Source organism: Phyllostomus hastatus, unplaced genomic scaffold (assembly GCF_019186645.2).
Source record: "Phyllostomus hastatus isolate PE091 unplaced genomic scaffold, TTU_PhHast_1.1 phas_contig_150, whole genome shotgun sequence".
Taxonomy (NCBI): Eukaryota; Metazoa; Chordata; class Mammalia; order Chiroptera; family Phyllostomidae; genus Phyllostomus; species Phyllostomus hastatus.
The window spans coordinates 37965067-37991070 of record NW_025333611.1 but is presented as its reverse complement, the minus strand read 5'-3'; the positions used below and the strand labels follow the sequence as shown (position 1 = coordinate 37991070).

The window sequence follows — 26004 nt, the reverse complement described above, 5'->3', positions numbered from 1 at the left end:
CCAAAAAGGAACTGAGGTGGCTTAGATTAAAGAGGCAGACAGCACTGACGGGTGGCTCAGTGGGTTGGGCATCATCCCACAAAGCGACAGGTTACCGGTTCCATTCCTGGTCAGGGAACAGGTCTGGGTTGCAGGCCTGGTCCCCGGCTGGGGAGCGTGCAAAGGGCAGACGATCAATGTTTCTCTCACGCATCAATGTTTCTCTCCTTTTCTTTCTCCCTCTATTCCTGTCTTTCTTAAAATAAATAAATGCAATCTTAAAAAGTAAGATAAAAGTATGGAAGAAATAAAGAAAGAGAAAAAATAAAAATGGATTATTAAAGGGCACAAAGGTAGGTCTAGAACCCAAAGCCACACAATTGCTAGGAATGCTGAAAAATTCAGTTCTGAGCTTCCTAAAGGCCAAGGCAAGAAAGGAAATGAGATCAATGGCTGGGTTCACCAAGTCTGTGAGATAAAGCCCACTATCAGTTTCAGAGAAATGCCAGAGGGAAGCTTCCCCCAGGTCTCCTTTCAGGGTCTCCTGAGAAGCAGGTGACCAGGTCATCCTGTGGCCATGGAGCTCCTCCAACTCATCTTTCTGGGGCTGTGTGGTGTCCAGGGCTCGCTCCCATCCCTGACCTCCTGACCAGCTTGTGAAGCTGATGCTGTCATGGCCCCCATTCTCAGAAGAAGAAAACTGAGACTCAGGGAGGTTAAGAGACTTTTCCGTTGTCATACAGCTAGCAAAGGCCGTGCAGGGCTGGAGGTCAGATGTCCTTCCCCTGGGACCTGGACCTTGCCCCACCCACCCACTTCTCAATGCTCCTCAGCCTGGCCTGTGAGCTCCTAGGGCCAGAAAAGCATTTGGTGAAGTAGCCGGCCTGAGTTCAGAGTGCTGAGGGATGAACAGGAGGGGTCAGGCTTTGGGAGAAACCAGCTCTGGCTGCCTACGCAGGAGGCATTTGATAAACAAAATTCCAACAGAGCTGAAATGGAAGAGCTGAAGGTGGGGGCTGGGAAGGGAGGAAGGGGACAGACTTGGTTCCAAGTCAGAGTAGCTTGGCTTGGGATTCAAAACCACATTTGTTGAGCACCTACTATACACCAGGCCCTTCGCTGGACCCCAGGTGTCCTGAGATGAGTTCACCATGATTCTGTCCCTGGACAGTAACCCAAGCGTGTCACTTGTGCTATGTGGAAGGTAACACAGGGATTCTGGAGGCCCAGGGGAGGAGCCAACCTGTCCTGGAGTCAGGCAGAGGAGGTGCAAAGGGCATTCGGGGTACAGGGACAGCATGTGCAAAGGCCTCGCGGCAGGGAGGAACCTGTGGTGTTTCTTGTGCTGGATCGCCCAAAGGCAAACCCAGCACGTGCTCAGGGCCCTGGCACACACACAGAAATGCACACAGTCACCGGGGAAAATCACAGTCTCTTGGACTCCACTCTTACACTGCAGACTTTGAGTGTCTATGATACACTACTCCATGACCCTTCCCCGCTGGAATACCAGCTCTGTGAGGGAACTGTCTTGACCTGGCTCTCTCCCCCGTGCCTAAAACAGGGCTGGCACCTCGTGGGCACACAGCAAATGCTTGTGGGCCGAATGAACAGCCCTCGAAGAAGCTCTTGCAAGCTGTTGATCTGACCCCCATAGGTGGGAAACCGAGGCTGAGAGATTGGCCCACCTCCCACCGGCTTCAGGCCCAGTTGCTGCCCTCAGGGGCCAGAGCAGGAGGGGAGGCTGGGCTGCAGGGGTGCCTGTGGGCCAGGAGCGCCTGCTGGTGGACACCCAGCCCTGCTGGTCTGCGCAGGCTCAGGACGCCGACGAGCCCGGCAGCAACAACAGCCGCCTGCACTTCAGCCTGCTGCCCAGTGCCTACAGCCAGAACTTCTCGCTGGATCCAGACACGGGGCTCCTCAAAAACCTGGGGCCCCTGGACCGCGAGGCCATCAGCCCCGCCCTGGAGGGCCGAATCGTGCTGACGGTGCGTGTGGCTGACCATGGCGTGCCCGTCCTCAGCACCGAGGCCAACGTCACCATCACTGTGGAGGTGAGGGCCGGCTCGGCTGGGGTGGTCGGTCAGGACGGGCTCTGTACTGGGGGGTTCCCGAACTGGTGGCCAGCACCCCCACACCCCCCAGCCTGAGCTACATTTCTGCTGTTTGCAGTAAGGTGGGTGAGAGAGTTCCAGAGACAGGCTGATGGGTGCGAGTCGGCTCCCTGATTGTGCAGCTCTGGTCACTTGCTGGACCTCTCTGTGCCTGGAGGTCCTCGTCTGGAAAGCGGGGTGGAAATGATGTGAGGAGTCAGTGGATGGGAACTGTTTTGCAGAGGGCCTGACCTGTAGAAGGCGTCAGTGAACATTAGGTCTCCTTACCATCCACAAATCTACCGAACCCCTCCTCCCCCTCCGCATTCAAGGACAAAGAGAAGGGGCGAAAACCAGCATTCCTAGTGTCTGCTGCACGCCTGGCCCTGCCAGGAAGCCATGGTCATTACTGTTGCACTGAGCAAGAAACTGAGGCACAGAGAGGTGGAGTCGCTTGCCTGGGGCCTCTGGATGGGGTTTCGAACCCCCATCTGTCTGATACTAAGGCTGCTCCCAGCCCACAGGTCACCTTCCTCTACAAAAGTATTGTGACAAAGCGCATCTCTGCTGTGTCCGCGATGTGTGTGGAGCCTGCTAGGGCTGTACAGTGCGCAGGGTAGCCCCTGGCGCACTGGGTTGGGAAGGGAGCAGAGTGACACTGCAGGGGAGATGGAGACGCAGAGGCTGAATCAGGATGTGTCCACTGCCCTGGGAACGGGAGGGAGCCACAGACGAGGAAGAAAGCAGCGCTGCATGTAGTGAGCTCGAGGGTCTTTCACGGCCATGAGTTCGGCCTCACCATGGCCCTGTGAGTGGAGACTACCGACTGCAGCCCCATTCTGCAGATGAAGACACTGAGGCCCAGAGGGGTCAAAGGCACACGTGAGGCAGAGGCAGGGCCGGATATGACTCACAGATATGCCCTTAGCCACTCTGCGAGTCAGAAAGGCCTCGAGAAGGCGGCAGCCATGTGCGCTGAGCCAGTCACGTTGTTTCTGGGAAATCACCAGGAGAAAATGCATCCAGTTGGTGGGGGGGTGCCCTGTTTCTAAAGATGTGCTTTCTCCTGTTACTTAGAAAATGCCGAAAGCAAAAGCAGGTGCCTGTGGGTTGCCTGGCGGGGGGCTGGAAAGGCCAAGGGCACCACCAGCATACCCCAGTGGCAGGGGCAAAGTGGCAGGCAGCGCTGGCGGGGTGCTATGACAACAGTGGCAATGCTCTGTGGGGCGTGGGGTGGAGAACAGAAAACAGTGGGGACCAGGCAGGCCAGGTCTCTGTCCCGGTGTGTGCCGAGCACCGAGGACATGTGCCTGGCATCAAGGGGTCAGTGGAGGGCAGGAGGGGACGAGGGAAAGCTTGGGCTGCAGGGTCTTTGTGGGAACACAGTGGCATTGGTGTCAGCACAGTAAGTCCGAGAGATGGGACTCCAGTTGGGCCAGAGAGTTACAGACAGGGACTCGGAAGCATCCTTCCGGAAGACAGGGTCTAAGACAGCTCAGAGCCTCGGCCAGAGAGGTGGGGAGGAGGTAGGGTGCCCTGAATGTGTATAGTGGACTTCGGAGGTCCCACTGCAGGCCTTGGAGCCCCAGGGGTGGGACCTGGGCTAGCTCCGCCTTCTCCAAGGCCACTTCCTCACCTGTGAAGTGGGTGGCACTGTCTGAGACCACCGTCTGGAGGAAGGGTCGGTTTCTCAGACTGGCTCCGAGGAGGCTGAGCCCTGGGGGACCCTGAGGTCCCTGGACTCAGACTGCCCCTGTCTGCAGGACATCAATGACAATCTGCCCATCTTCAACCAGTCCGACTACACCTTCTTGGTGAGGGAGAGGGACCCAGGTAAGTCCTCTCTGGGCCAGGCTGGGCCCGAGGCCCGGGGTCCAGTGTGGCGTACGACCCCTCCCAGGGTGGGCTGACGCGCCTGCGGGAGGTGAGAGCAAAGGACGCCGGGGGGCCAGGCCAGGGGCCCCCTAGCTCTGGCCCTCATCCACAGGCGTGCTGGTGGGCGTGGTGAAGGCCAGCGACGCAGACCAGACGGAAGCCAACAACCGCATCAGCTTCAGCCTGTCCGGGAGCGGTGCCAACAACTTCCTGCTGCGAGGCTCAGTGCTGGGGCCGGGGCAGGCGGAGGGCCGCCTCAGCCTGCCCGCTGATATCAGCCTGGACTACGAGACCCAGGCCTCCTTCAACCTGACCGTGACTGCCGAGAACCCGGACCCCCAGGGGGCCAGGGCCACGGCGGCCATCTTCGTGCGTGTGGAGGACGTGAACGACGAGCCCCCGACCCTGGACCCGGCCTCACTCCAGGGCATCCGCGTGGCTGAGAATGGCTCGCAGCATGGCCTGGTGGCCGAGGTGGTGGCCCATGATGTGGACACCAGCGCCCAGCTGGAGGTGCAGCTAGTGGACGTTGTCTGCACCAAGGCCGGGGCCGACGTGGGCAGCCTATGCCGCGGCTGGTTCTCTGTGCTGGCCAACGGCTCTGTGCTCGTCAACCAGAGTGAGGCCATCGACTACGAAGCCTGTGACCTGGTCACGCTGGTGGTGCGGGCCTATGACCTCACGACGGACCCCCGCTTCCAGGCCTACAGTGACAATGGTGAGGAGGCCCAGCACAGAGGGCTTGGCAGGCTGACCACAGGGGCCGCGGGAAGGAACCCTGGGCTGGAACCTGCGAGGTCTGGGTTCAAATCCTGACTCCAGCTCTCACCGGCTGTGCCTCTGGGAAAGTGGTGACCCCTCCCCCAGCCTCACTGCCCCCGTCTCTCAGGTGGAGCTGGGAAGCAGGTTGGCTTGCACATCGAATGAGAACCTGCATGCAAAGCATGTACCACGGTGCTCGGCACACAGCAAGCACCTCATTAATGCTATCATTTTGTGAGGTGTCTCACTTTTGACCCGAGGAGCAAAACAACCATAGTAATGAGTAGTTAGTGGATACTGAGTCTTTACTACAGCTCAGAGTGCCTTCATTTCACTCCCATGCAACCCAGGAGGTAGGGGACGCTATACAAGTTTACAGTGAGGAAACTGAGGCACAGAGTGGGCGGTGTGATAACCTGCTCACGCAGCTAGTAAGTGTCAGTATGCTGTTGTGGCTGGGCAAGACAGACCTGGGTCAGGCTCAATCCTGGCCCGCTGCTCTGGCTGTGTGACCTCAGATAAGTTGCTTACCCTCTCTGAAGTGTGGGAAGGAGACTCCCTCCCACGAAGGCTGGAGGAGCCTGAGTGGGCGTCCCAGGTCGGGGAGGGGACTAAACATGGGAGGCCTGGGAGGGAGGCTGCTGGTGGAGGCCCAGGCTTTCTGGGAGAGGCCTTTGCCCAGAGACCAGAGCCAGCCAACCTTGTTTCCTAGGAAGCCTCCCCATCACCATCGAGGACATCAATGACAATGCGCCTTATTTTCTGCCTGAGAATAAGACTTTTGGTAAGCAGCAACCCTCCCTGCCACCCGCCATGACTTCCTCTGGATGACCCTGTGGACCCTTCTTAGGAGCTGGATGGACCCTCGGAAAGGGGGGAAGGCCTGCAGTCCTGCCTCACCCCCAAGGTTCTGACAGGAGGGGACTCTTGCGCATTCACCCCAGCTCTGCCCCGGCTCACATCTGACCCCGGACCAGGCCCTCCCTTGCTGGGTCTCCGTTTCCCCATCTGCACAGGGGAGATGGCTGGCCTGCTAACTAATGACTCAGGGGTGGTGGTTATGGGGGTCTCTGGTGGCAGAGGGCCTGAGAGCAGGTTTGGGGGATGAGCTAAGCTTGTGATCAGCACTAGGCCAGGGGGACACTGGCCCTGACCCCACTGACCCTTTCCTATCCATGTTTTCAGTGATCATCCCAGAACTTGTGTTGCCCAACCAGCAGGTGGCGTCAGTCCGGGTGAGTCCCCGGCTCAAGCCTTTGTCCGTCACAGCAGCCTAGGAGACGCAAAGACAAGGCATTCAGGCTTTTGAGCAGCACCCCCTCCCAATGTTTTATTACTGGAAAGGAAATTTATTGGCTTTACTGTATTTAAAAAAAAAAACCAGAATGGAAATGAACACCTGCCAGCTGATATGGTTAAACTTCATTCATTGTTAAATTTAGTGTTCATAAAAATTTCATGACCGCAGAAACCACTGGCAGGCTAGATTTCTTCACTACACCAGGATTCTTGAGTATGACAAAGAAATCAGCTGTACGTTAAACAGGTTTCTTGCAGTTAGATGATTCCCAGAGCAACATCGTACAAAGACTTCCAATGCTTCATGGTGTGGGACGCGGTGGTGGCTATGCCAGGGGGTGGGGTGAGGCCTCCCGCACGGCCTGGGGCCTGGGCCAGCGGCTCCTGATGACCTGCGGAGCCTCCATGCCTCTCTGGAACTCGGTTTCCCTCCCAGACAAGAGGCTGGCTGTCCCTGGCAGTGACCTCTGACCCAGAGGCGGCGGTGTCGGTGGCGGGGGAGGGGTTCATGCTATGCTGTGGAAAGGGCGCGGGTGTGGGAGACAGGGTGGGGGTGGGGGCCCGGCCTGCCCCGTGGAGAGCTGGCTCTGTGGTAGGACAGGGTCCCTCTCTGTGCCTCCCAGGAAGTGCGGGCAGTGAGTCTTCCTCTCTAGGTTCTTACGAGCCTTCAACGGTCAGTTTTCCAGTCCCCAGCCAATTGCCTTCCAATACTATGAGCCTGTCCATGGCTTTGAACAATTTTCTTTACATCCAATGTTTTTTTGAAAAGTAAACACCAGCTTTGGCCTGATCCTGAAGAGTGACATCAGTGGCTCGAGGTTCTGTGTGCTGGTTATATTCTTTTTTTCTCTAAAAGGCCCTAAAATGAATAAAAATGTCCGTGCTCTTTTCCCCAGTTATTTCACACTCTATTAGGGGAATGCATGCTCACGTCAGTAAGCACTGATATGAAGGCTCCAAGGGGAGGAGCCCGGCACACAGTAGGTGTTCAGGAGAGCTGAGTGTTCTTGTGCTTGTGTATGAGTGTGGCGATGGTTGGGGGCAGGTCAGGATTTATGCACAAAAGGTGCTTTGTGTGGTGCCTTGCTGGGTTGGTGGGCCAGAGGCAGGGGCTTGCCCAAACCTGGATTTGTCCTCAGCATTTGCGTTGTCGGGGTGGCCTGTGGACAGCTGATGGGGGTCATGCGGACGGGTGGCATCCCAGGCCACCCCAGCATCCGGTCCCTGCCGGGGTGGAGGGGTCCCAGGCCTGGCCCACAGATGTGTCTGCTCTTACTCCCAGGCCAGAGACGATGACTCAGGGAGCAATGGGGCCATCCTGTTCTCCATCCTGCAAGTGGATTTCGTCTCCAAGGACGGGACCACGACCCCTTTCCAGGGCTTCTTTCGGATCTCCACCTCTTCAGAGGCTGATGTGTTCCTTGGCAACATTGAGTAACCTCGGGCAGCCCCTGGGTGGGGTGGGGGGAGCCCAAAGGGGATCTCAAGGCAGTGAGTTCCCCATCCTTGGAAGCATACAAGTGGGTTCCAGAGGACTCCAGCTTGGGTTCCAAGGCTGAGCTGTGCCCTCTTATTTCCCACAGACTGGTGACCAGCCTTGATTCCACTCTCCAAGGCACCTACCAAGTGACGGTCCGGGCCCAGGACAAGCCGTCAGTGGGTCCTGCCCTGGAAGCCAAGACCATCCTGAACGTGAGCAGTGGGCCCCGCCTCCAGCCCCGGTGCCCTCTGCCAGCCCCCGGGCTCCCGGGGCTCACCTCCGCCCATGCCCTCTGCCTGCAGCTCTTCACGGTGGATCAGAGTTACCGCGTGAGGCTGCAGTTCTCCACGAGCAAGGAGGATGTGGGGGCCAACACGAATGAGATTAAGGCGTAGGTCCGGGAAACCTAGAGGGGCGGTGGGGAAGAACAGCGCCTGGGAGCCTGGTCCCCCCATAAGACCTGGAAGGAGCGTCCCTCATCCCTGTCCCAGACTCACGTGGCATCTGTGCCTGTGTGGGGCCTGTCCCTGCACTTCCTCCCCGCACATCCCCAGAAGCCTGTGGTCAGCTGGGCGGGGAGAAACCTGGATGGGGCTGCCACGTGTAGTTGCCCAGGGCACTCTGCTTGCTAAGCTGTGAACCCACCCCCAGGGGAAGGGACTTCCTGGTCCACACGCCCACGGGTGCTGTCTGCTCGGTCGATGGAGCTGTGAGTGGAAGTGCCCCTCTTTGAGTCACACGATTCTCACTTCCGCTGGCAGAGTCCTGGCCACAGGCCTGGTTTAGGGCCCCTCCCCCAGGCCTCTGTGACACCTGCCCCCTTTGTAGGGCTCTTACCCAGGCGACCAGGACAACTGTTTACATCGTGGACATTCGGGACATAGAATCCAAGGCACGGTGAGAGCCCGCAGGCCCGGCGGTTGGGGTGAGGAGGAGAAGCAGCAGGAGGGCCTCCTGGGTGGTTCTAGGCTGCTGTTCACTCTCCACCACTGCCCCCTGCCCCCTGTCCCCTGCCAGGGCCCGAGGCCGTTCCTACCTCGACGCCTACTTCGTCTTCCCGAACGGGACAGCCCTGACGCTTGACCAGCTGAATGTGTGAGTGGGCTGCCCTTGGGGTGGGCGGGAGGGTGACCGGTGGCCAGGGGATGCCCATGTGCCTCGGGCCTGAGCAGCGCTCTGTGGGCAGGGTGATCCGGGAGGACCAGGACTCGCTGACACAGCTGCTGCAGCTGGGGCTTGTGGTGCTGGTGAGTGACAGCAGGGCAGAAGTAGTGGGGGGTGGGGTGGGGCATGTCCTCCCCAGAACCGCCCTCACACCCCTTCTGCAGGGCTCCCAGGACAGACCGAAGTCGGATGAGACAACGTTGTTGCGTAGTATCATCGTAGGACTGGGCGTGGCTTTGGTGCTGGTCATCGTGATCATGTCCACGGCCTTCGTGTGTGCCCGCAAGAGGTGCTGTCCCCACCACCCCATGTCTCCAGCCTTGCCTCTCCCACTTGACCCCCACCTGGACATCAGGGGAGGGTGAAAAAGAGCTGGGGTGTAGTCTGTGGAAGGTGTATCTGTATTCAATCCCCAGAGACCTGTTGTGCCATCTCAAGTAGGTCGTCTCCCTCCCGGAGCCTCAGTTTCCTCATCTGCACAATGGGCATGATACTAGATTCCTCAAAGCCCTCAAGGGAGCAGCATGCATCTCACACCTGGCGAGCTGTCCTGGCACACACAATGCATTGAAAAAATGCTGTTTCTTTTCCCTTTTCTGATACATATGTAGTTAGCAGCCACATCTGGGTTTGATTCTAGGCCTTGCCACTGGTCAACTGTGGGGCCTTTGGCAAATCCTTTCCCTTCTCTCACTGTTACTTGTACTCCCTGAAAAATGGAGCCGATACTTTCACGTGCCAGGGTCGTGGTGAAGTCACGTGCCCAGGGCCTGCACCGTGCACATGCTGGGTGACCAGGGGAAGTAGTGACCTATACTTCCTGGCTCCCCACAGCTACCGCCGGCAGCTTCGGGCTGTAAAGGCTGCCAAGGAGGCCCGGAAAACAGCAGCAGGGGTGATGCCCCCGGCCTCTGCCATCCCTGGGACCAACATGTACACCACTGAGCGGTGAGTGGGGCTCCAAGGGTGGGTGAGAGGCCCTCCCGGGCAGCTGAGGCCCACGTCTGCTTGACTGGGCCTCCTCTCCAGGGCCAACCCCGTGCTGAACCTCTCCACCAAGGACCTGGGCTTCGAGTCCCAGTCTTCCTCCAGTGACATAGACCATCTCAGGTGAGCAGCGCCCCTCACAGCCCTGCTGGTGGGTGGTAGTGATGATGGTGGTGATGATAGTGGTGTGATGGTGATGATGGTGGTGGTGATGGTGGTGGTGTGATGGTGGTGTGGTAGTGATGGTGACGGTGGTGGCAGTGACAGTGGTAGCGTAATGGTGATGGATGGTGATGGTGGTGGTAATGGTGGTGGTGCTGATGGTATTGATGGTGTGATGGTGGTGATGGTGATAGTGGTGGTGATGCTGGTGTTAGTGATGGTGTGATGGTGATGGTGGTGTGATGATGGTGGTGTGAAAATGATGGTGATGGTGGTGGTGGTGGTGGTGATGGTGGTGGTGCTAATGGTGAGGTAGAAGAGGTAGTAGAGGCAGTGGTGGTTCTTGACCACAGACAGGGAGGACTGGGTCTGCCGCCTATCTGAACTCCATCATCTCCCTCACAGCCTCAACTCCCTGGATGACAACTCTGTGGATCTGGAAGGCAGCAAACAGGAAATCAAGGCAAGAGGAGGGATGCGTCGTTGCCCAGGGGTTCTGACAGGGGTCCTTCTCAGAAGGGGTGGGTTCAGAACAGAGCCAAAGGAGCGGCTGCTGACTTGGGCATGCCTTTGCTCCTGGCACTAGGACGCCTTGTGGCTTTGGAATGGGATTCGATCTTGGCTCCTCTACTGTTCGCCGTGACCCTGGGTGGGCGGCTTCTCCCTCTTGTTCTGCTCTATCACCTGCAAATAGCGATTGGAGCACCAGCCACGCAGAGCTCTTGTGAGGGTGCAATAGAGTGGGCACAAAACCAGCTGGCACAAAGCAAAGGCTGAAATATCTGGTCCCTGCCTTTATGTCCCTTACAGAAAAGCAGCAGGGTCGGGGGCAAGAGATCTGGAGGCGACTATAACCTAGCAAAGGAGAGCAAGTAGGCTCAAATAAACAATAGCACCATCATTTGTTCAATAGCTTAGTTGGTTCTGTTAGCTCAAGAATTCGCACAACCAGGGCTGTTGACTGGACACACGTGGGGAGCTCCTTAGACTTAGCAGGTCACACAGCCCAGGGACTTGGATCGGATGGCTGAGGGGGTCCGGTGTGAGTTGTTAAAGCTCCCGGGGTGCTCAGGTACAGGCAGGATTGAGAAGCCCGAGAGGAGAGCCGTGGGCAGGGCGGGTGGTGGGTCCTCTCCCTGGAGGGTTGGGGTACCAGAGCCAGAAGGAACTACCATCTCAGTCCTTCCCATTTTGAAAACCATCATTGCAGTAGAAGATCCAAGGCCCCCTGAACCTTAATAGTCTGTGGTTCTGTGAGCATCAGGAGAGGGGTTAGGTACCCACCGCCATCTGGATCCTGCCCTCAGCTGTGCTCTGCTCTCCGGGGGCCCCACCCTTCCTTCAGTGCATAATTTCCCTTGTGGATGCCTTACACAAAAGGACCTGGCCAAGCAAAGCCTCTTGGGGGCCACAACATACCAGAATGTCACATAGGGACCTGGCTGTCACATGGAGGCCTCCAAACAGGCCCTGGGATATGGGTCATCAAGTGGCAATCCCGGCCACCAGGCACTGGCGGGGTCTCCGGGGGAATGGCTCATCTCTGGTTGAAGACAATTTGGGGCGAAAACTGCAGTGAATATACTTGCAGGTACCTGAGACAGAAGCGAACAGTCTTTCGGCCACACAGGAGGCTCCCGGTGAGGCCAAAGCTGACCCCCCCGAGGGCCCCAGCAATGGGGCTGGGCAAGGTGGAGAGCTCTGGAAGGTCTGGAGAGGGAGGTGCCGGGCCACCGAGAGCCTTTGGAGCTAGGAGAGTCAAGGCTGTCCTGCATGGCAGAAGGTCCTTATATTTCCAGACTCTGCCTGAGGCTCCACCCACTCACCTGCTACACTCGCCTGTAGCAGTGGGCAGGCCCAGGAGGCCACGGGGCCTTCTTGGGAACTGGCTGGCCCTCTCTCTTCTCCTTTGGTTGCGTGGGGAACACAGTGAGGGGCATTTTTTCCTTCCATCCCTGTTACCCTGACTCACCCCAGACCTCTGTGTTTGTGTGGAAGGTATGAGAAACCTGAGGGGTCACCCAACCCTACCTTTTGAAGCAACCCAGGTCAGGGAGGGGTGCTGCCTCGCCCACGACCAGGAAGCTTGGGAAGCAAGGGCAGGCCAGAACCGAGGGCTTCCGTCTCCCGGGCCACCTTGCCGTTTCCTGGGCTGGCCCCCCGCGGGGGTTCGTGGCGAGTGCTCCAGGGAGCGCAAGGAGAGTGTTTAGCCTGAGCTGGGGCCCCTCAGATGGTGCCCTCTTTACCAGGGACCAGAACATCTCCAGTCTGGAAAGGCCCTTACAGCACCCAAGGGGGAGTGGGGTTCTGCCCTGTGGGGTCTCTGCTATGAAGTGGCTGAGCCTGGGGGCTGGCTGGCCCCCTGTAGGGGGCACTTGTGAGGTGCGTGTGACCAGCTGTGTGAGCATGCGGCATGTCTCGTGGGGAGGTGTGCGCATGCGCCCCACGATGAGCAGGGCGGGACCCTGGGTGCAGCCTGCCCCTACGAGGCTCCCGCTGACCCAGAGGCTGTGAGGTGCTGCACACAGACTCCATGGCCAGCAAGGCCACCAGCTACCTCAACCCTGCTCTGCCCCTGGCTGGCCGTGAGAGCCGTCCAGGCTTCCCTTTCCACATCTAGAAAATGGGGCACACGACTCCTCCCTCAGGGGGTTCCTGTGGGTGCGTCAGGTAATGGCTGGAAGGCTCCAACATGGTGCCCATGGTGGGGTGGGTAGCAGGACCCGTGCTGGACTGGCATTATTCAGGGCTGGGCAAAGTGCCACTGTGTCCATGGGTGGGGCAAAGGCCAGAGGAGCCCCTGCCCCATTTCCAGTACTTCGCTTGAGCCCATCTGTACCTCCAGTGGCCATGGCCACCTCTGGGACACGGCCAAGGAACTGAGGTCCCTAGAGGTGCAGGGTGGGACTCCAGCAAAGGAGCCATCTGGTTGTAGGGCCTGGGGAGATCACCCCACCTTGCCCCGGCCTTCACATGCCCCCTCTCTCCATACAGAAGGAGCCCCTGCACAGTGCGGTGGTGCAGGAGACAGAGCCCCTGAGTGTGGTGCTGGACGGAAGGCAGGTGGGCTTCACCAATGCTGGCCTGGACACCACAGACCTGTGATGGGGCCGTACCTCAGAGCCCTGCATGGGCCCCCACGCTTCTGGTCTACCTCGGAAGAGATCCTGTCTCCCCGATACTACACCTACCCTCCCCGAACATAGTAATACATCATAGTGATGTATCATGATTGCCTCCTTCTGCTTGTAGCCAATCACAGCTGACGAGTGTTGGGGGAATATTTTATTACCAATGTATATTGTGACAGTTTGTAGCCAAAAACCAAGGCTGGAGGGGTGGGGACAGAGGCTCTGAGTGGTCCTCAGGGACTTGTGGGGCTCACAGCACAGGGAGTATGGGGGGTTGGAGAGGGAGGCCTTTAATGGGCAGCTGTGGTTGTACGATGATGAGCTCTCCATTCTGCCCCCACTACCTAAGACCGGGCTGCCAGTGGCCTGAGACCTTCTGTAACCCTGGCTGTTATCCCCAGGCCTGTCTGAGGCCCTCTGACCTTTCTGTGTCTCTTCTTTCAACAGTAGGGCCAGGGCACGCTTGCAGCTGCCGCCCCCACCCCTCCCGCTCCCAGATCCAGAACCGTGTCCTGTGAGGGTGGACATAGGGCTGGGGTGGGCCCAGGGAGGGCAGGTGGGGATCGGGGATGACTGACTACTAGCATGCAAGAGATGCCCGGGCCATGGGGGCCAGCCCGTGGCGAGCACACACACTCACACTCGCCCAGGGCCTCACATTCAGAGCCTTGCACACTGGGGCCTCACACACCAATTCTTGCACACTTGGAGGTTTTGCACACAGTCTCTCCCATTCTGGGGACCTGGCTGCCACCAGCAGCCAGCAGCCTGGACATCCCAGGAGACTGCCTCAGCTCTCAGGCCTGGGAGGTATGGAGCAGGCCCCTCAGGGATGACCCGGAGGGAGTGGAGCTGAGAGCGGTGAGGGGACAGTAGGGTGTCAGGGCTGGGCTTGTGGACTCCTGATCAGGAGGGAGCTGGGTAGAGCGGGTTCATTTATCTAGGAGGGGAGAGGAGAGGGTGGAGTGAGAAGGCCCCAGAGGCTGCCCCTACCTCGGAGGCCTGTCTGTGTCGAGGGGGATCCCTTCTCGAGGCCTGGGGTCAAGAAGGGGCTTGAGGAGGTTGGAAACCCGGGCGTACAAAAGGGAGGCAGATCACTCGGCCGTGGGTCCCGCCCGGGAGCAGCACCGCGGCCGGCGCACGCTCTGCAGCAGCGCGCGGAAAAGGCCAGGCGGGCGCTTGGCGTTGCCCTCGGGAGGCGCGGTGCGCACTGAGCCAGCACGGTCGGGGCCCGGGCGGGTGGCGGGCGGCGGCGCGGGTGCCCCCTGGCGGCCGTGTTCCTCGATCTGTCGCTCCAGATGTTTCTGGATGGCCATGCCCAGCACCTCCACCTCCATGGCGGCGCCGTACACCTCCCACGTCATGCCCTTTTCGTCCCAGCTCACATCGCGAACGGGCTCGGCCGCCTCCGGGGGCGCCACCGCGGCAGCCAGCACCGAGCCGGGCCGCACCCGCACCTCAGGGAAGGCGGGTGGCGCCTCGGGAGGCACGGCGGCCTGCGGCGTCATGGGCCCGGTGGCCACAGAGCGCGTCTCCGCGGCCCCCATCGACACCTGCAGGCCCGCGTCCCGGCGCGATGGCTGCCTAGGCGCGGGGCTGGGCTCGCGCGGTGCCGCCTGGAAGCTGAAGGCCGGGCCGCCCGAGCCATCCTGCGGGGACATAGGGCTCACAGCCACCGACACGCAGGGCTGCGCGCCCGCCTGAGTGCCCGCGTCCTCGCGCGGTGGCGGCGGGGCACTGGCATCCCACGACGGCACCTTTGTGAAGTTGTCACGAGTTCGCGGCCCAGGCGGGGGCGCTTCGGCCTCCGGGCGGGGGCTTCTCTGGGCTCCAGCGGCCACGGGTTCTTTCTGCCCCAGGCTGCAGACCTCTGTGCTACTCGCTGGCGCGGGTTCTACGCGGTCCCCACCGCTTCCAGCACCCGAGGGAGAATAGTCTGAGCCACAGGCTTTACTATCTGACTGCCAGGGGAGAGAGGCCTCTGCCTGATCCAGAGTTATGGGGACGGCATTCTCCAAGGATGCGGGTTCTGCTTTTCCCCGAGGTGGTGCCGAGTTGGCCCTCCCCAGGGCTACAGGCTCCACCTTCCCAGAGGCAACAGGGTCTGCTTCCCCTGAGGATCCAGGATCCCCCTTCTCCAAGGCCAGGGGCTTCTCTTGCCCAGTCGCAGCCTCCATTTTTCCTGTTGAATTGGGACCCTCCTGCTCAGGAGGCTTCATCACCGCTTTGTCCTGGGACTTGGGTTCTGCTTTCCCCCACGCACTGGGGTCCACTTTTGTGGAGTTCTCAGGGTTCCCCTTTTCTGGAGGCAGGGGATCCACTTTTTCCTCTGGGACAGCATCTGCCTTTCCTGAGGGTGCCAGGGCTGTTTTCCCTAGAGTCGTGGGGGCCACCCTTCCTGAAGACATGGAGTCCACTGCTTTTCCCAGGGGCACGATTTCTGCCTTCCCCCCGCTCACAGGGTCCACCTTGCCCAAGGTGGGGGGATCGGCCCTCCCTAGGGCCACGGGACCCACCTTCCCAGAGGTCACAGGACCTGCCTTCTCTGAGGACAGTGGAGCTGCTTCCCCCCCAGTCACTGCCTCAGCTTCTACAGAGGATGAGGATCCCACTGTTCCCAGAAGCTTGGGGTCCCCTGGAAATGAGGGCACAGGGTCTGTCTTCCCTGAAGATTCAGGATCCACTTTTCCAGAAGACGGTGTTTTTATATTTCCCACAGCACTGGTGGGGCCCGCCTTTTGGGAGGAGACTGGGTGCTCCTTCCCCGTGGACACAATTTCTGTCTCTCCTGCAGCTGTCAGTTCGCCCTTCCTAGGACACCAGGGCTCTGGCTTTCCTGAGGACGTGGGGTCCACCTTTCCCAGAGAGGCTGGACCCACCTCGCTTAAAGACACAGCAGCTGCCTGTCCAGCAGACCCGGTCTTTGTCATTCCCACAGATGCAGGGTCTCCCTTTCCTGAGGAGGCAGTGTCCATCGCTCCCAGGGGCGGAGGATCCTCTTTGGCAGGGGACATGATTTCCACATTTCCCTCGGGCACAGGGCCTGTTGTCTCCAGGAGTCCGCCCCCTGCTGCCGACCCCAGAGCCACTGTTCCGGGGGATGTAGGCGTGATTTTGCCGGACAACCCTGGAGTCAGCATTCCAGCAGACCCAGGACCTGTCTTTCCTGCAGATGCAGACTTGGTGTTTTCTGAGGATCCGGGATGCACCTTTCCTGAGGGTCCGGGGTCTCTCTTTCCCAAGGACCCAAGATCTGCCTTGCCTGCAGGTGCAGAACCCGCCTCTTCTGAGGACCCAGGAAGCTTTTGTCCCGAATACCTGGGCTCCTCCTGTCTCGGGAGCGCAGGGTCCACTGTGGCTGAGGGTGCGGGATTCCCCCTCCTTGGGGATGCCTGGTCCACCTTGCTCAAGCATGCAGGGTCTACCTCTCCCCAGGAACCAGGATCCTCCTTTCTTGGGGCCCCCGGATCCATCCTTGCAGAAGCCACAGGATCCCCCTTCCCCAAGACTGCAGGCTCCGCCTTTCCTATGAACGTGGGGCCTGCCTTGCTCAAGGGCCCAGCATCTTCCTTTCCTGTGGAAGTAGAATCTGCCTGCTTTGAAGACTTGGAGTCCATCTTCTCCGAAAACATAGGATTTCTGTTCTCCAAAGATGAGGGATCAGTTTTTGCTGAGGACACAGGCTCTGGCTTTCCAGAGAAGGTGACTTCTGGTGTCCCGGAGATCGAGGTTCCATGTGTCCCCACTGTCTCCTTGGTGGCTGCCTCCTGGGGAGAAGTGCAGGTCAGGGGTGGGCAGGCCAAGCTCCCGCCAGGACCCTCGGAACAGAAGGCCCCTCCACCGGCCCCACCGGGGCTGCCGTGTCTGGAGTCCATGCCAGGGCTGTGAGCAGGGGTGTGCCTGGGTGGAACCACACTGGCTTTCAGCGGAGAGGGGCAGTAATCCCTCATGGCCGGGCACGCAGTCCCCAGGCGCCCATCCTGCGGGCAGCAGAGGGCTGAGGGCTGAGGTCCTGGGGGACTGGAGTCCTTTCGAAGCCCCTGTAGCCAGGCTGGCTCTTCAGCGCTGCCCAATGGCCCGCATGACGGAGCTGCAGCGCCAGGCTGCGGTCTGGGTCTGAAACACAGAGAGAGCAGGCTCAGACTCAGGCAGACCGGGAGGGCAGGGCCTCCTCCGGCTGCCCCTCTCTCGCCCTCCTCCTGGGGCTAGGCCTCCCCACCAGATTCCCCACCCCCGTCTGGTCCCCTGGTGTCCAGAGGACCTGGCCTAAAAACATGAGCCCATCCATGTCACACTCTGCTTCACTGCTCCCAGGAGCCCTGATTTCCTAAGATGGTCCTCAGGGCCCTCCACACCTGGCCACAGTCTAACTTTTCAACTTCATCCGAGTTACCGCTTCCTGGGCAGCCCAGCCCATGCAATGCGCTACTAGAAATTATGCTTCTGTCCTCTAGCCCACGGGTGACAAGCTCTGATGCCGCTGGGGCCAGACAGGTAATTTAAGCCAGGGAAGAAGGCTCAGCACAACAGTGGGGAGTGGTGAGGATTACAGCAAACAGGGAGTGCGCCCCCTGCCGAGAGGCCCTCTACTCCACTGGCAAGACTGCTCTGGAGAAAGGCATCCTGGCAGTGCCAGTGAGAAGTGGGGAACCCAGCTCTTTAATTAATTCAAGATTGAAAAACCCCCACAGCACTGGAGGCTAAACAAAATATGTCTGTGCAGGCCCTGGGGAGCTCTGAATAGTTTATGGTCGAAGAAGGGACACAATTGATGTGTGTATTTTCAGAGATCACTCAGGAAGGGTGTGGAGGCTGGGCTGGAGGAGAGCAGCTGGCCGAGACCTGTGCAGAGGCTGGCCAGCCATTCAGTCAGCCTCTCACTTGTCCAGTTCTCCACTCAGCCGCCCAGCCCCTTCTCCGCTGCAGACCGGAGCAGCTGCAGCAGCCCAGGTGATAGAGGGTCCAGGACGGCCCCCGGAAAATGGAGTCGGCAGCTGAGAGTTCTGAGGGGAAGCTGACAGGAGCCAGCTGGCTGGAGGGGGTGATGGTGGGGGTGGACCACAGGAGTCTGGCTGGGGTGGGTGCGTTGCCAGGCAATGGTGCTGGGCGGAAGATGTGGGGAAAGGGGGAGTTGTGTTTTGGACAAGCCAAGTGTGTGGTGTCTGGGGGACAGCCAGGGAGAGGGGCCGGGCAGGCTGCTGGGTCTGCGAGCACTCTTGTTCCATCACACAGCCAGCTGCCACAGCCCAAACCCGCTCTTCCTGCCCTTGTCCCCAAAGCTGCCTCACCATGCTCAGGCCAAAGTCCCTAGAGTCGCCCTTGACTTTCTCTCACAGCTCACATCCCATCCATCAGCAAAACAGAATGGATCCACTTTCACAGTGTGTCTAGAACCCGGCCACCACCCTGAGCCTAACCCACACCATCTGCCACCTGGGCCACCCATCCCTGCTTTTCGCTTCACCCCAAACAGCTCCTTCTCAACACAGCAGCCAGAGGGACCGTACCAGGACCCAAGGTAGACCGGGTCCCTCCTGCGCTCAGAACCATGGCGGTGTCTCCCCATCTCACTCATGCAGAGTAAAAGTAACCTCCTTACAATGGCCCATGAGACTGCATGTTCTGGTGCTGGTACCTGTCCCTGGATTATGCTGCTTTGGCCACACTGGCCGCCTGGCTGAGTCTTGGACACTGGCTGCCCAGGGGCTTTGTGCCGGCTGCCTCCTCTGCCTGGAGTGCCTCCCACCATGCCCACCCCCTGCACGGCCTGCCCCTGCCCGTCCAGTACAATGGTCTCCGCCCCAGCACCGCCTAGCGCCTTGCACCTCCCTCGCTCTGCTCAGATCTGCTTCAGAGAACCTGTCACCACACCACATCTCGTTGGTTCGTTGCTTACGATGTGCCCTCCCCGAAGGACGTCAGCTCCAGGAGGGGGCTTTGTGGTGTTTGCTGATGTCTCCTCAGGGTTGGGGACAGTGGCGGGCAGGTAGTAAGCTGGTAGCTCATAATAAATGTGTGGAATCAATGAGTGACTGAAAGCCCTTTCCAGATGTTGGTGCAGCCACACCATTCTGTGCAGTCTGCTTCCCCTGGTTCTCGCTGGGGAAGTACGTTGGCTGTCACCTTTTTGGAGGGACATTTATCAGTTTCTATCAGGGTTTCCAGGGCACACAGCGTTTGGGCCAGCAGGCCCACCTCCAGGGACAGTCAAGCGTGGAAGGAGCACGAGGACAGGGCTGGCAGTGGGGAGAAAACCAGGAAGTGGGCTCGGGAGGTGCGGGACAAGCACTGGGACCCCGCAGAGCTGTCGGACCGTGCGGAGTGATGAGGAAGACACCCACCAGAAAATAGGTGGAAAGAGCCAGGGAGTGGACAGGCACACATCTATGGCTTAGTTATGGAGATGGCGTCTCCAGATCGCCTCTGGGAGGGGAGGCCGACAGTTTGGCAGAGGAAGAGACTTTTGTGTATGCCCCACTGTGAAGTCTGAGTTTGGGTTATGACATATTTACAAAACAAGAAAGAAACCTTTAATGATTCCCTAGTACCTTTAGGGTCAAGTCCAACTCCATAATGTGCTTCCAAGCCCCTGCGACCTTACTGACCTGCTGACTGTGCAATTCAGTGTGTGCTCCCTCCGCCAAAGCATGTGCTCCCACATGCACGTGTGTACACACACACACCCATATTCACTCACACATGCACACACCCATATCCACACACACACACCCATATCCATGCACACACATGCGCGTGCACCCACATTCACGCACGCATACACACACACACCCATATTCATCATGTGCACACACGCACCACCTTGGGCTCCCCTGTGGCCTCATGCCTCTCCCACTGCAGCCTCTCCACACCCTCATGCTCGGCTCTCACCCCACCGTCAGGCTCAGGGTAGCTGCCTCCTCCCCTGTGAGCCAGGTTCCCACAGCCTTTGTTTTCCCCGAACCGGCTCATGTCACTGTGCACCTATCCCTTTATTCTATTTATTTAAAGTTTTTTATTTTTATTTTAGAGAGAGAGGAAGAGAGGGAGAAAGAGAGGAAGAGAAACATTGATGTGTGGGACAAACATTTACTGGTTGCTTTTTGCATGCCCCCGAGCCAGGGACCTGGCCAGCAACCCAGGCAAGTGCCCTGACTGGGAATCGAACCAGCGACCTTTCAGTTTGCAGGCTGGTGCTCAAGCCACTGAGCCACACCAGCAAGGGCTGAACTTAGCTCTTTGGACCTCAGGTCCCTGGATGGGGACTTAGCTCTCCTGCTCACCACTGGGTCCACAGGCTTTGGGCTTATGGGACCTGGGGGCGGCGGGGGAGGTCATCACCAAATTGGGGACGCAGAAGGGGCAGTTTTGCAGAGGACGGTGGGCATTGGGTTTGGGGAGATGAACTGGGTGCCTGTGGAACTGACGGGGGATTGACCAGGAGCAGCTGTGAGCTCTGCCTTTGGGGCTGGTTGTCAGAAGCATGAAAATGAGCAGGAAGGTCCCTGGCCTGTGGGGGTCAAGCAGGCATCGGATCTGAGTGGTATGGACTGTGGCCGTCTTCATTTTTCTGCCTCTAGATGGTGATATGAGCACTGATAAGTATTTTTCTCCCATAAGAAAAACAGCAGAGTAAGTGAGGTGATTAAAGACTGTTGACATCCTCCAGGTGAGAGAGCGAGAGGGAGTGGTGGGGACTGTGGCAAACTAGAGAGCACTGGCCCCTTCCAGCACTGAGTTCTACTAGCTATTTAGGAATTCATTGACTAATTCAACACTTGTTTAGCACATATGCAATGTTCTAAACATGTTCTTGGTACTGGAGACACAGCAGTGAATAAGAAATTCATGGTCCCTGCCTTCCAGTTGTGGGAAGATTGAAGGAGATCAGTTCACAAGTAAGCAAATAAATCATGTAATTTCAAATAATAATAGATGTGGTGAAGACAAGGAGTGGGCAGCTGGCTTATGGTTGAGGAAGGCCCCTCTGAGGAGGTAACAACTGAGGCAGCCATGAAAAGGCCTGTGTGGCCTGAGTGGGGGAGGAGGCGGGGGGAGCCCGTCATGCAGGTCTTGGGGGAGGAGCAGGAGTGTGTCCTAAGGGTGTTGGGAAACCCCTGGGGTATCTTTTTTGGTTCTCACCCAAGAACATTTTTTTCATTGCTGTTAGAGAGAGGGGTAGGGAGAGAGAGAAACACTGATGTGTTGCCTTCTGTACACGCCTGAACCTGGGATTGTAAGCTCAGGGCCAGGGCTCAAACCCCAAACCCAGGTGTGGGCCCTGGCCCAGAATAAAACCCACAACCCTTTGGTTATGGGACGATGTTCCAACCCACTGAGCCACGCTGGTAGGGGGCCCCCCTGGGGTGTCTCAGCAGGAAAGTGTGCATGGCTCCTGCCGTTGCCATTGTTCTGAACAAAGTCATCGACCTGGATTTTTCTGTATTTTAAATGTTGGTTAATTTAACAAACACCTCACAGGTCAAAAAACTCACTTTCATGGGCCAGGTCTGATGCCTCAGGCCCCTCGCTGGAGACCCCGGTCTATGTGGTCCTTCAGGCTGCAGAAATAGGCACTTGTACAAGCCAGAGACACTGGGTGTACGGCCGAGAGAGAGAGGGACCAGGCCCTGGTGAGGACTGGGTCTGCCTGCCATGCCGGCCTCTCCCAACCTCAGTTTCCTCTTCTGGGAAAAAGGAATTTAATGGCTGCCTGGCAGATAGATGCAGGGCAGCTTGGGATGGAGCTGGAAGGAGTCAGCTAGGGCTGTGGGAGGGGTGCTCTGAGTGTGGCCTGGCCCTGGGGGCCCTCATCCCAGCCCCTCCAGCAAGCTCCTTCCCCTGGGTGCGGTCTGTGCAAGAGGTCAGGACAGCTCCCCACGTCCCAGCTCTGTGACCTCAGGTAAGTGCTTCCTTCTGGTGGGGGCCCTGGCAGACTCATGCCTGCACCGCAGGTTGCTGTGAGAGCTACAGCTGAGGGGTGTGCACAGCCCTGCACTGTAGGGCGGGCTGTGCGTGTGGAAAGCCTGTGTTTATCCACTCGACCTGTCACAGCCCAGCTGTGCTCCCCAGAGGGGGCAGGGGAGGGGACAGGGAGGGGGCGGGGGTGGGGGGACAGCCCTGCAGCAGAAGCAAGAACTGGCAAACCCGGGCCTCAGATACGTGTGTTTGACCCAGAATGTTAACACATTTTTTTCAAAGGAATTAACTTGTAAAAATTAGAAGATTTCAGCAAAAATACGATTTCCAGCTCTTCTTGGAAAACTAAAATTTGGCATTCTGCGTGCTTCCTGCATGGCGACCACCAGCTGGAGCCAAGCACTAGCTGGGGGTGTGTTCTTCAATTAGCCACAGTCTCCACCCCTCCCTACAGTGTCTGAACGCCGAGACCAACTGTCGGTTGCCATTGGCCACTGAGTTTGTACCATCATTTTTCTCATAGCCAGCCCCTCATGCTTGTTATCTGCTTGGCCTGTAGCCACCTGAGTTCTGACCCTTGACCTAGATACCGAGAAAGGTGGGAAGTGACCTCACACACAAGCCCTTACTGTGTGTCTGTACAGACCCCGTACTCCTGCCATGCAGGTGTTGTGTTCTTACTTTCCAGAGGAGGAAGCTGTGGTCCTGAGAGGCAGGCTCGGCCCAGCCGCTAACACACCTCTTCTGAAAGGTCCTCCTGGAAGAGGCCAGCTTCTCAATTCCCAGCTCAAGGTTCTCCCACTTGGGGTCAGGTTTGGGGTATGGACTGAGAGCCTGGCCAGAGGTTAGAAAGATATGAGGACAAGGCTGAGCTTAGTCATGGTCCTCCTCCATGACTTTGGGTGAGTCTTCCCCAGTCTGTGAACTGGGAGGGGGGGTGTGGTTATATTAAAAGAGTGGGCCCAGCCCAGGGTTGAGGATCAGGGGCTCTGCTGCCCTCGGTTCTGCTGGGCCCTGCCTGGCTCTCGTGGAAGCCAGGTATCCTGGCTTGGTATCATCCAGCCGCTTCTCCAAGAGGCGGCTGGCCTGGGGCACCCCCCCAGTCACCTGCACCCTCTCTCTAGAGCCCGGCTCCATCCCTCTCCCACCGAGTGCTCAGCCCTGGGCCCAGCACTCTCGGGCTCCCTTTAGCATCTGGACTCCACAACATTCTCATGAGGGGGCATTATCGTTTCATCCCACGAGTGAGGACCCAGGTCAGAGGGAGGAAAGACTTGACACCAAGGGCGCACAATTGGGGTGGGGGACTGTGGTTCAGAGCCTGTTGTGTCTGAACCCAAAGCCTGGGCTCTTCCTGCTCGGATCAGCGAAGATCCTGGGCACTAAGGCTTGACTTCTAAAACCCCTTTCTGCTCTTCGGGGTAAGGCCGAGTGTCCTCCTGTCCCCTAGGCCCAACAGGCAACAGTACCCAGGAGCATTCCGGAAGCATGAGTGTCCCCCGTGCACACACCCACATGTGTGAATACACATTCTGCATCCGCAGATGACCCCCTAGGTGTGGGGCCCAGCTCACCTGGTGTGCTGGGAGCATGCAGACTGCTTGTGGATGTCTGCGCCAGCACAGGCCAGCCAGGGAGCCGGGATGCGGCTCCTGCATTCTGCTCAGGAAGAGCTTGGTGTGCACGTGGGCAGCCTGTGTGTGCGGGATGGCCTGCCCATTTGTGTCCCTGGGGGCCACTGGGACCCTGTGGGTGGGCACACATGTGGCCGCATGACCTCCGAGTCTCACTCACAGGAGTGCTGGCCTGGAGGTGGGCACAGGTGCGTGTGTGCTGCTCCCGGGCAGAGCAGCCCCTGTGGATGCTCACCCTGGCTCGGAGGCCTGGCCAGCCGACTCCTGACCCTCTGGGATTTCTTCTGATCGTGGTGCCAGGCACCCTTGAGCGCCTCCCATAGTGATAAGACCTACAAAGTCTCGTGGGGCTTTGACGGGTGTGCATGTATCCCTGTTTATGCCCGACAATCTTGGTCTGCAGCCCCTCACGCACTCATCTCCTTGTCTCCTAGCACCCTCAGAGCAGCAGAGCTTCCTGCCTGGGACTGGAGGTGAGAAAGAGTCTAGCATAGGGTGGTAGCCAAACCTTCTTCCAGAAATGCCCCCTGGCTCACCCACTCATCCATCCATTCTCACATCCATTCATCCATCCATTCATCCATTTCCAAGAGGGCATGAGTGTGTGCACACTCGGACTGAGTGTGGGGAAGGGTGGACAGCAAGCTAAGAGACAGGGAGAGTGGACACAGTGGGAAAGCCTACTCCAGGGCCTGGGATACATGAGGGGCACTGTGGTGAGCAGGGGTGAACAGGCAAGGTAGGCCAGGGCAGGGAGACTGCGAGTGTGTCATGGGCAGGGAGTGTTGTTGAGTTGAGTGTGCTATGACCGGTGATGGCTGGTGTGAGTGCGTAGCTCTGCCTGGGTGTGTACGCAAGACTCCCACTAGGTGCACTGGGAGGGTGCACAGGCAGCCGAGTGTACGAGTGTGATGGAATGACCCAGGGGCACAGTGCATGGGTGTGGACCCGTGGCCTTGTTCGCTGAGTGACAGTGTGATGGGACCCCAGAGTGTGTGCCACACTAAGTGTGGAATGGCGAGTGTGCTCAGTGTCTCGTAGACAACAGAGCCACGCAAGCACTTTGCTTGCTCTAGGGGAAAAATGAATCAATTCGGTCCGACCCCCTCCCCACCATGGCGGGAAGCGCCCCCTCCCAAACGGCCATGCGGAACAAAGGGGCTGCTAAAAGAGAGGCCAGGCGCAGGCCCGGATTCTACACACACGCTGGCTGGCCGGTGGGGGGACTCCTGGGGGGCTTGGCCGGGACAGCGGGACCCGCCCCCGCCCCGCCCCGCCTCGGCCAGAAGCCTGGATAGGGATACCCACAGCCCCCGGCTGCGCGCACACAAGGACCCGGGCTCGTATTAAATCCACACTGAGCGCGGGGACTAAGCCCCGCTACCCAGGGAGTTCGAGGACCCTGGACAGCGGCTCCAGGGCCCGCGAGAGAAAAGGGGTTCTAAGCCGCCGGCCCGCAGGGGCAGCAGGTGCTGGCTCGGCGCGGGCGCGGCGCTTACCCAGCCGTGCCGCTGATCCGTCTCCTCCGCACGCTGCGCTCGGGATCCCGCGGCCGCCGCCCGAGCGGACTCGGCCGCCTCCGGCCGGGCTGGCAGGCGGACCCGCGGACTCTGCACCGCTGTCCCCGGCGCCGGCTCCGCGCTCCTGCCCCGCGCCCCGCCCCGGGCATGCGCGCTGGCCGTCTCGGGCCCTGGATCCGCGAGGGGCGGTGCCGGCGGGGAAGCTGGGCAGAAGGAGGGAGGAACGCCCCTCACCGCAGCCTCGGGGCTGCCGGGGTCCCCGCTCCGCTGGGTCGGGTTCCCATTTCCCTACGGGGAGGAAAGACCTCCCTCTTGCTGCACGCCTGCCGAGGGCGGGGCGCGCTGTCTCGGATCTCACTCAGTCCAGCCCGGCGAGCACCGTTTCCACGTCTCCCCGGGAAAGAAGGTGGGGCTCAGAGAGGGGAAGCCACTTGTCTGCGGACACTCAGCGACTGAACGGGGACTCAGGCCGGGGAGACCTTCGAGTTCTCACTGCGCGGGCAGTTCGCACCTCCCCCTCGGCCGAGCGCACTTCCGGCCTTTCCCCGCCCCGCCCCCGCCCTTTGTCTCGCCGCTGCCCACGCCCCTCGAGCCCAGGAGACACGGTGGGTGGCGGAGACGGGGTGGGGGGTGGGGAGTTGCGGGGGAAGCGCCTTGGATTCCCCCGCCGCCCGCCTGCCTCGCCAGAGGGGCTCTCATCGTCTAGTCTGTGCAAGTCCACTTCTCCTTCCCCTGCGTAGCCTTGAGCAAATTACTTATTCTCTCTGAGCCTCAGTTCCCTGATCTGTAAAATGGGACTAACATTAGTCACCTCACAGTGGGCTTGGAAGGATGGATGAGACTGAAGGAGATGCTCAGGGGCTTCCAGTTGAATATGAATTGCCAAGGACATCAGGGCCTGCGGCCCACTCCGCCTCGACGCTTCTCTGCAGGGAAATAGTCCCCTCTCCTTTGACTTTCCAGAGCAGAAAAAATAATTCTGTAATTGCCAAGAGGCGATAA

At 59.1% G+C, this 26004-nt stretch overlaps 2 protein-coding genes across 3 annotated transcripts in view; one reads left to right on the top strand and one right to left on the bottom strand.

Moving 5' to 3' along the window:
- CDHR2 (cadherin related family member 2) overlaps window positions 1-13030 on the top strand; it is a 36551-nt gene extending 23521 nt beyond the window's left edge. For both annotated transcript variants that reach the window (XM_045825228.1, XM_045825236.1), the window contains 16 exons: window positions 1794-2033; window positions 3836-3905; window positions 4060-4665; window positions 5422-5493; window positions 5895-5944; window positions 7291-7442; window positions 7592-7700; window positions 7791-7879; window positions 8317-8385; window positions 8506-8583; window positions 8675-8735; window positions 8817-8941; window positions 9487-9600; window positions 9682-9762; window positions 10207-10264; window positions 12796-13030. In XM_045825228.1, the coding sequence (XP_045681184.1) occupies window positions 1794-2033; window positions 3836-3905; window positions 4060-4665; window positions 5422-5493; window positions 5895-5944; window positions 7291-7442; window positions 7592-7700; window positions 7791-7879; window positions 8317-8385; window positions 8506-8583; window positions 8675-8735; window positions 8817-8941; window positions 9487-9600; window positions 9682-9762; window positions 10207-10264; window positions 12796-12906 (2085 nt within the window). In that variant the 3' untranslated portion in view covers window positions 12907-13030. The remainder of the gene's footprint in view (window positions 1-1793; window positions 2034-3835; window positions 3906-4059; window positions 4666-5421; window positions 5494-5894; window positions 5945-7290; window positions 7443-7591; window positions 7701-7790; window positions 7880-8316; window positions 8386-8505; window positions 8584-8674; window positions 8736-8816; window positions 8942-9486; window positions 9601-9681; window positions 9763-10206; window positions 10265-12795) is intronic.
- Window positions 13031-13111: 81 nt separating this feature from the next.
- GPRIN1 (G protein regulated inducer of neurite outgrowth 1) lies at window positions 13112-25164 on the bottom strand. The gene is made up of 2 exons (XM_045825249.1): window positions 24982-25164; window positions 13112-17048 (listed from the first exon to the last, which is right to left on the bottom strand). Exons 1-2 carry the CDS (start codon window positions 25149-25151, stop codon window positions 14027-14029), a joined length of 3192 nt encoding a protein of 1063 aa, XP_045681205.1. The 5' UTR covers window positions 25152-25164; the 3' UTR covers window positions 13112-14026.
- Between the last annotated feature and the right edge of the window lie 840 nt (window positions 25165-26004).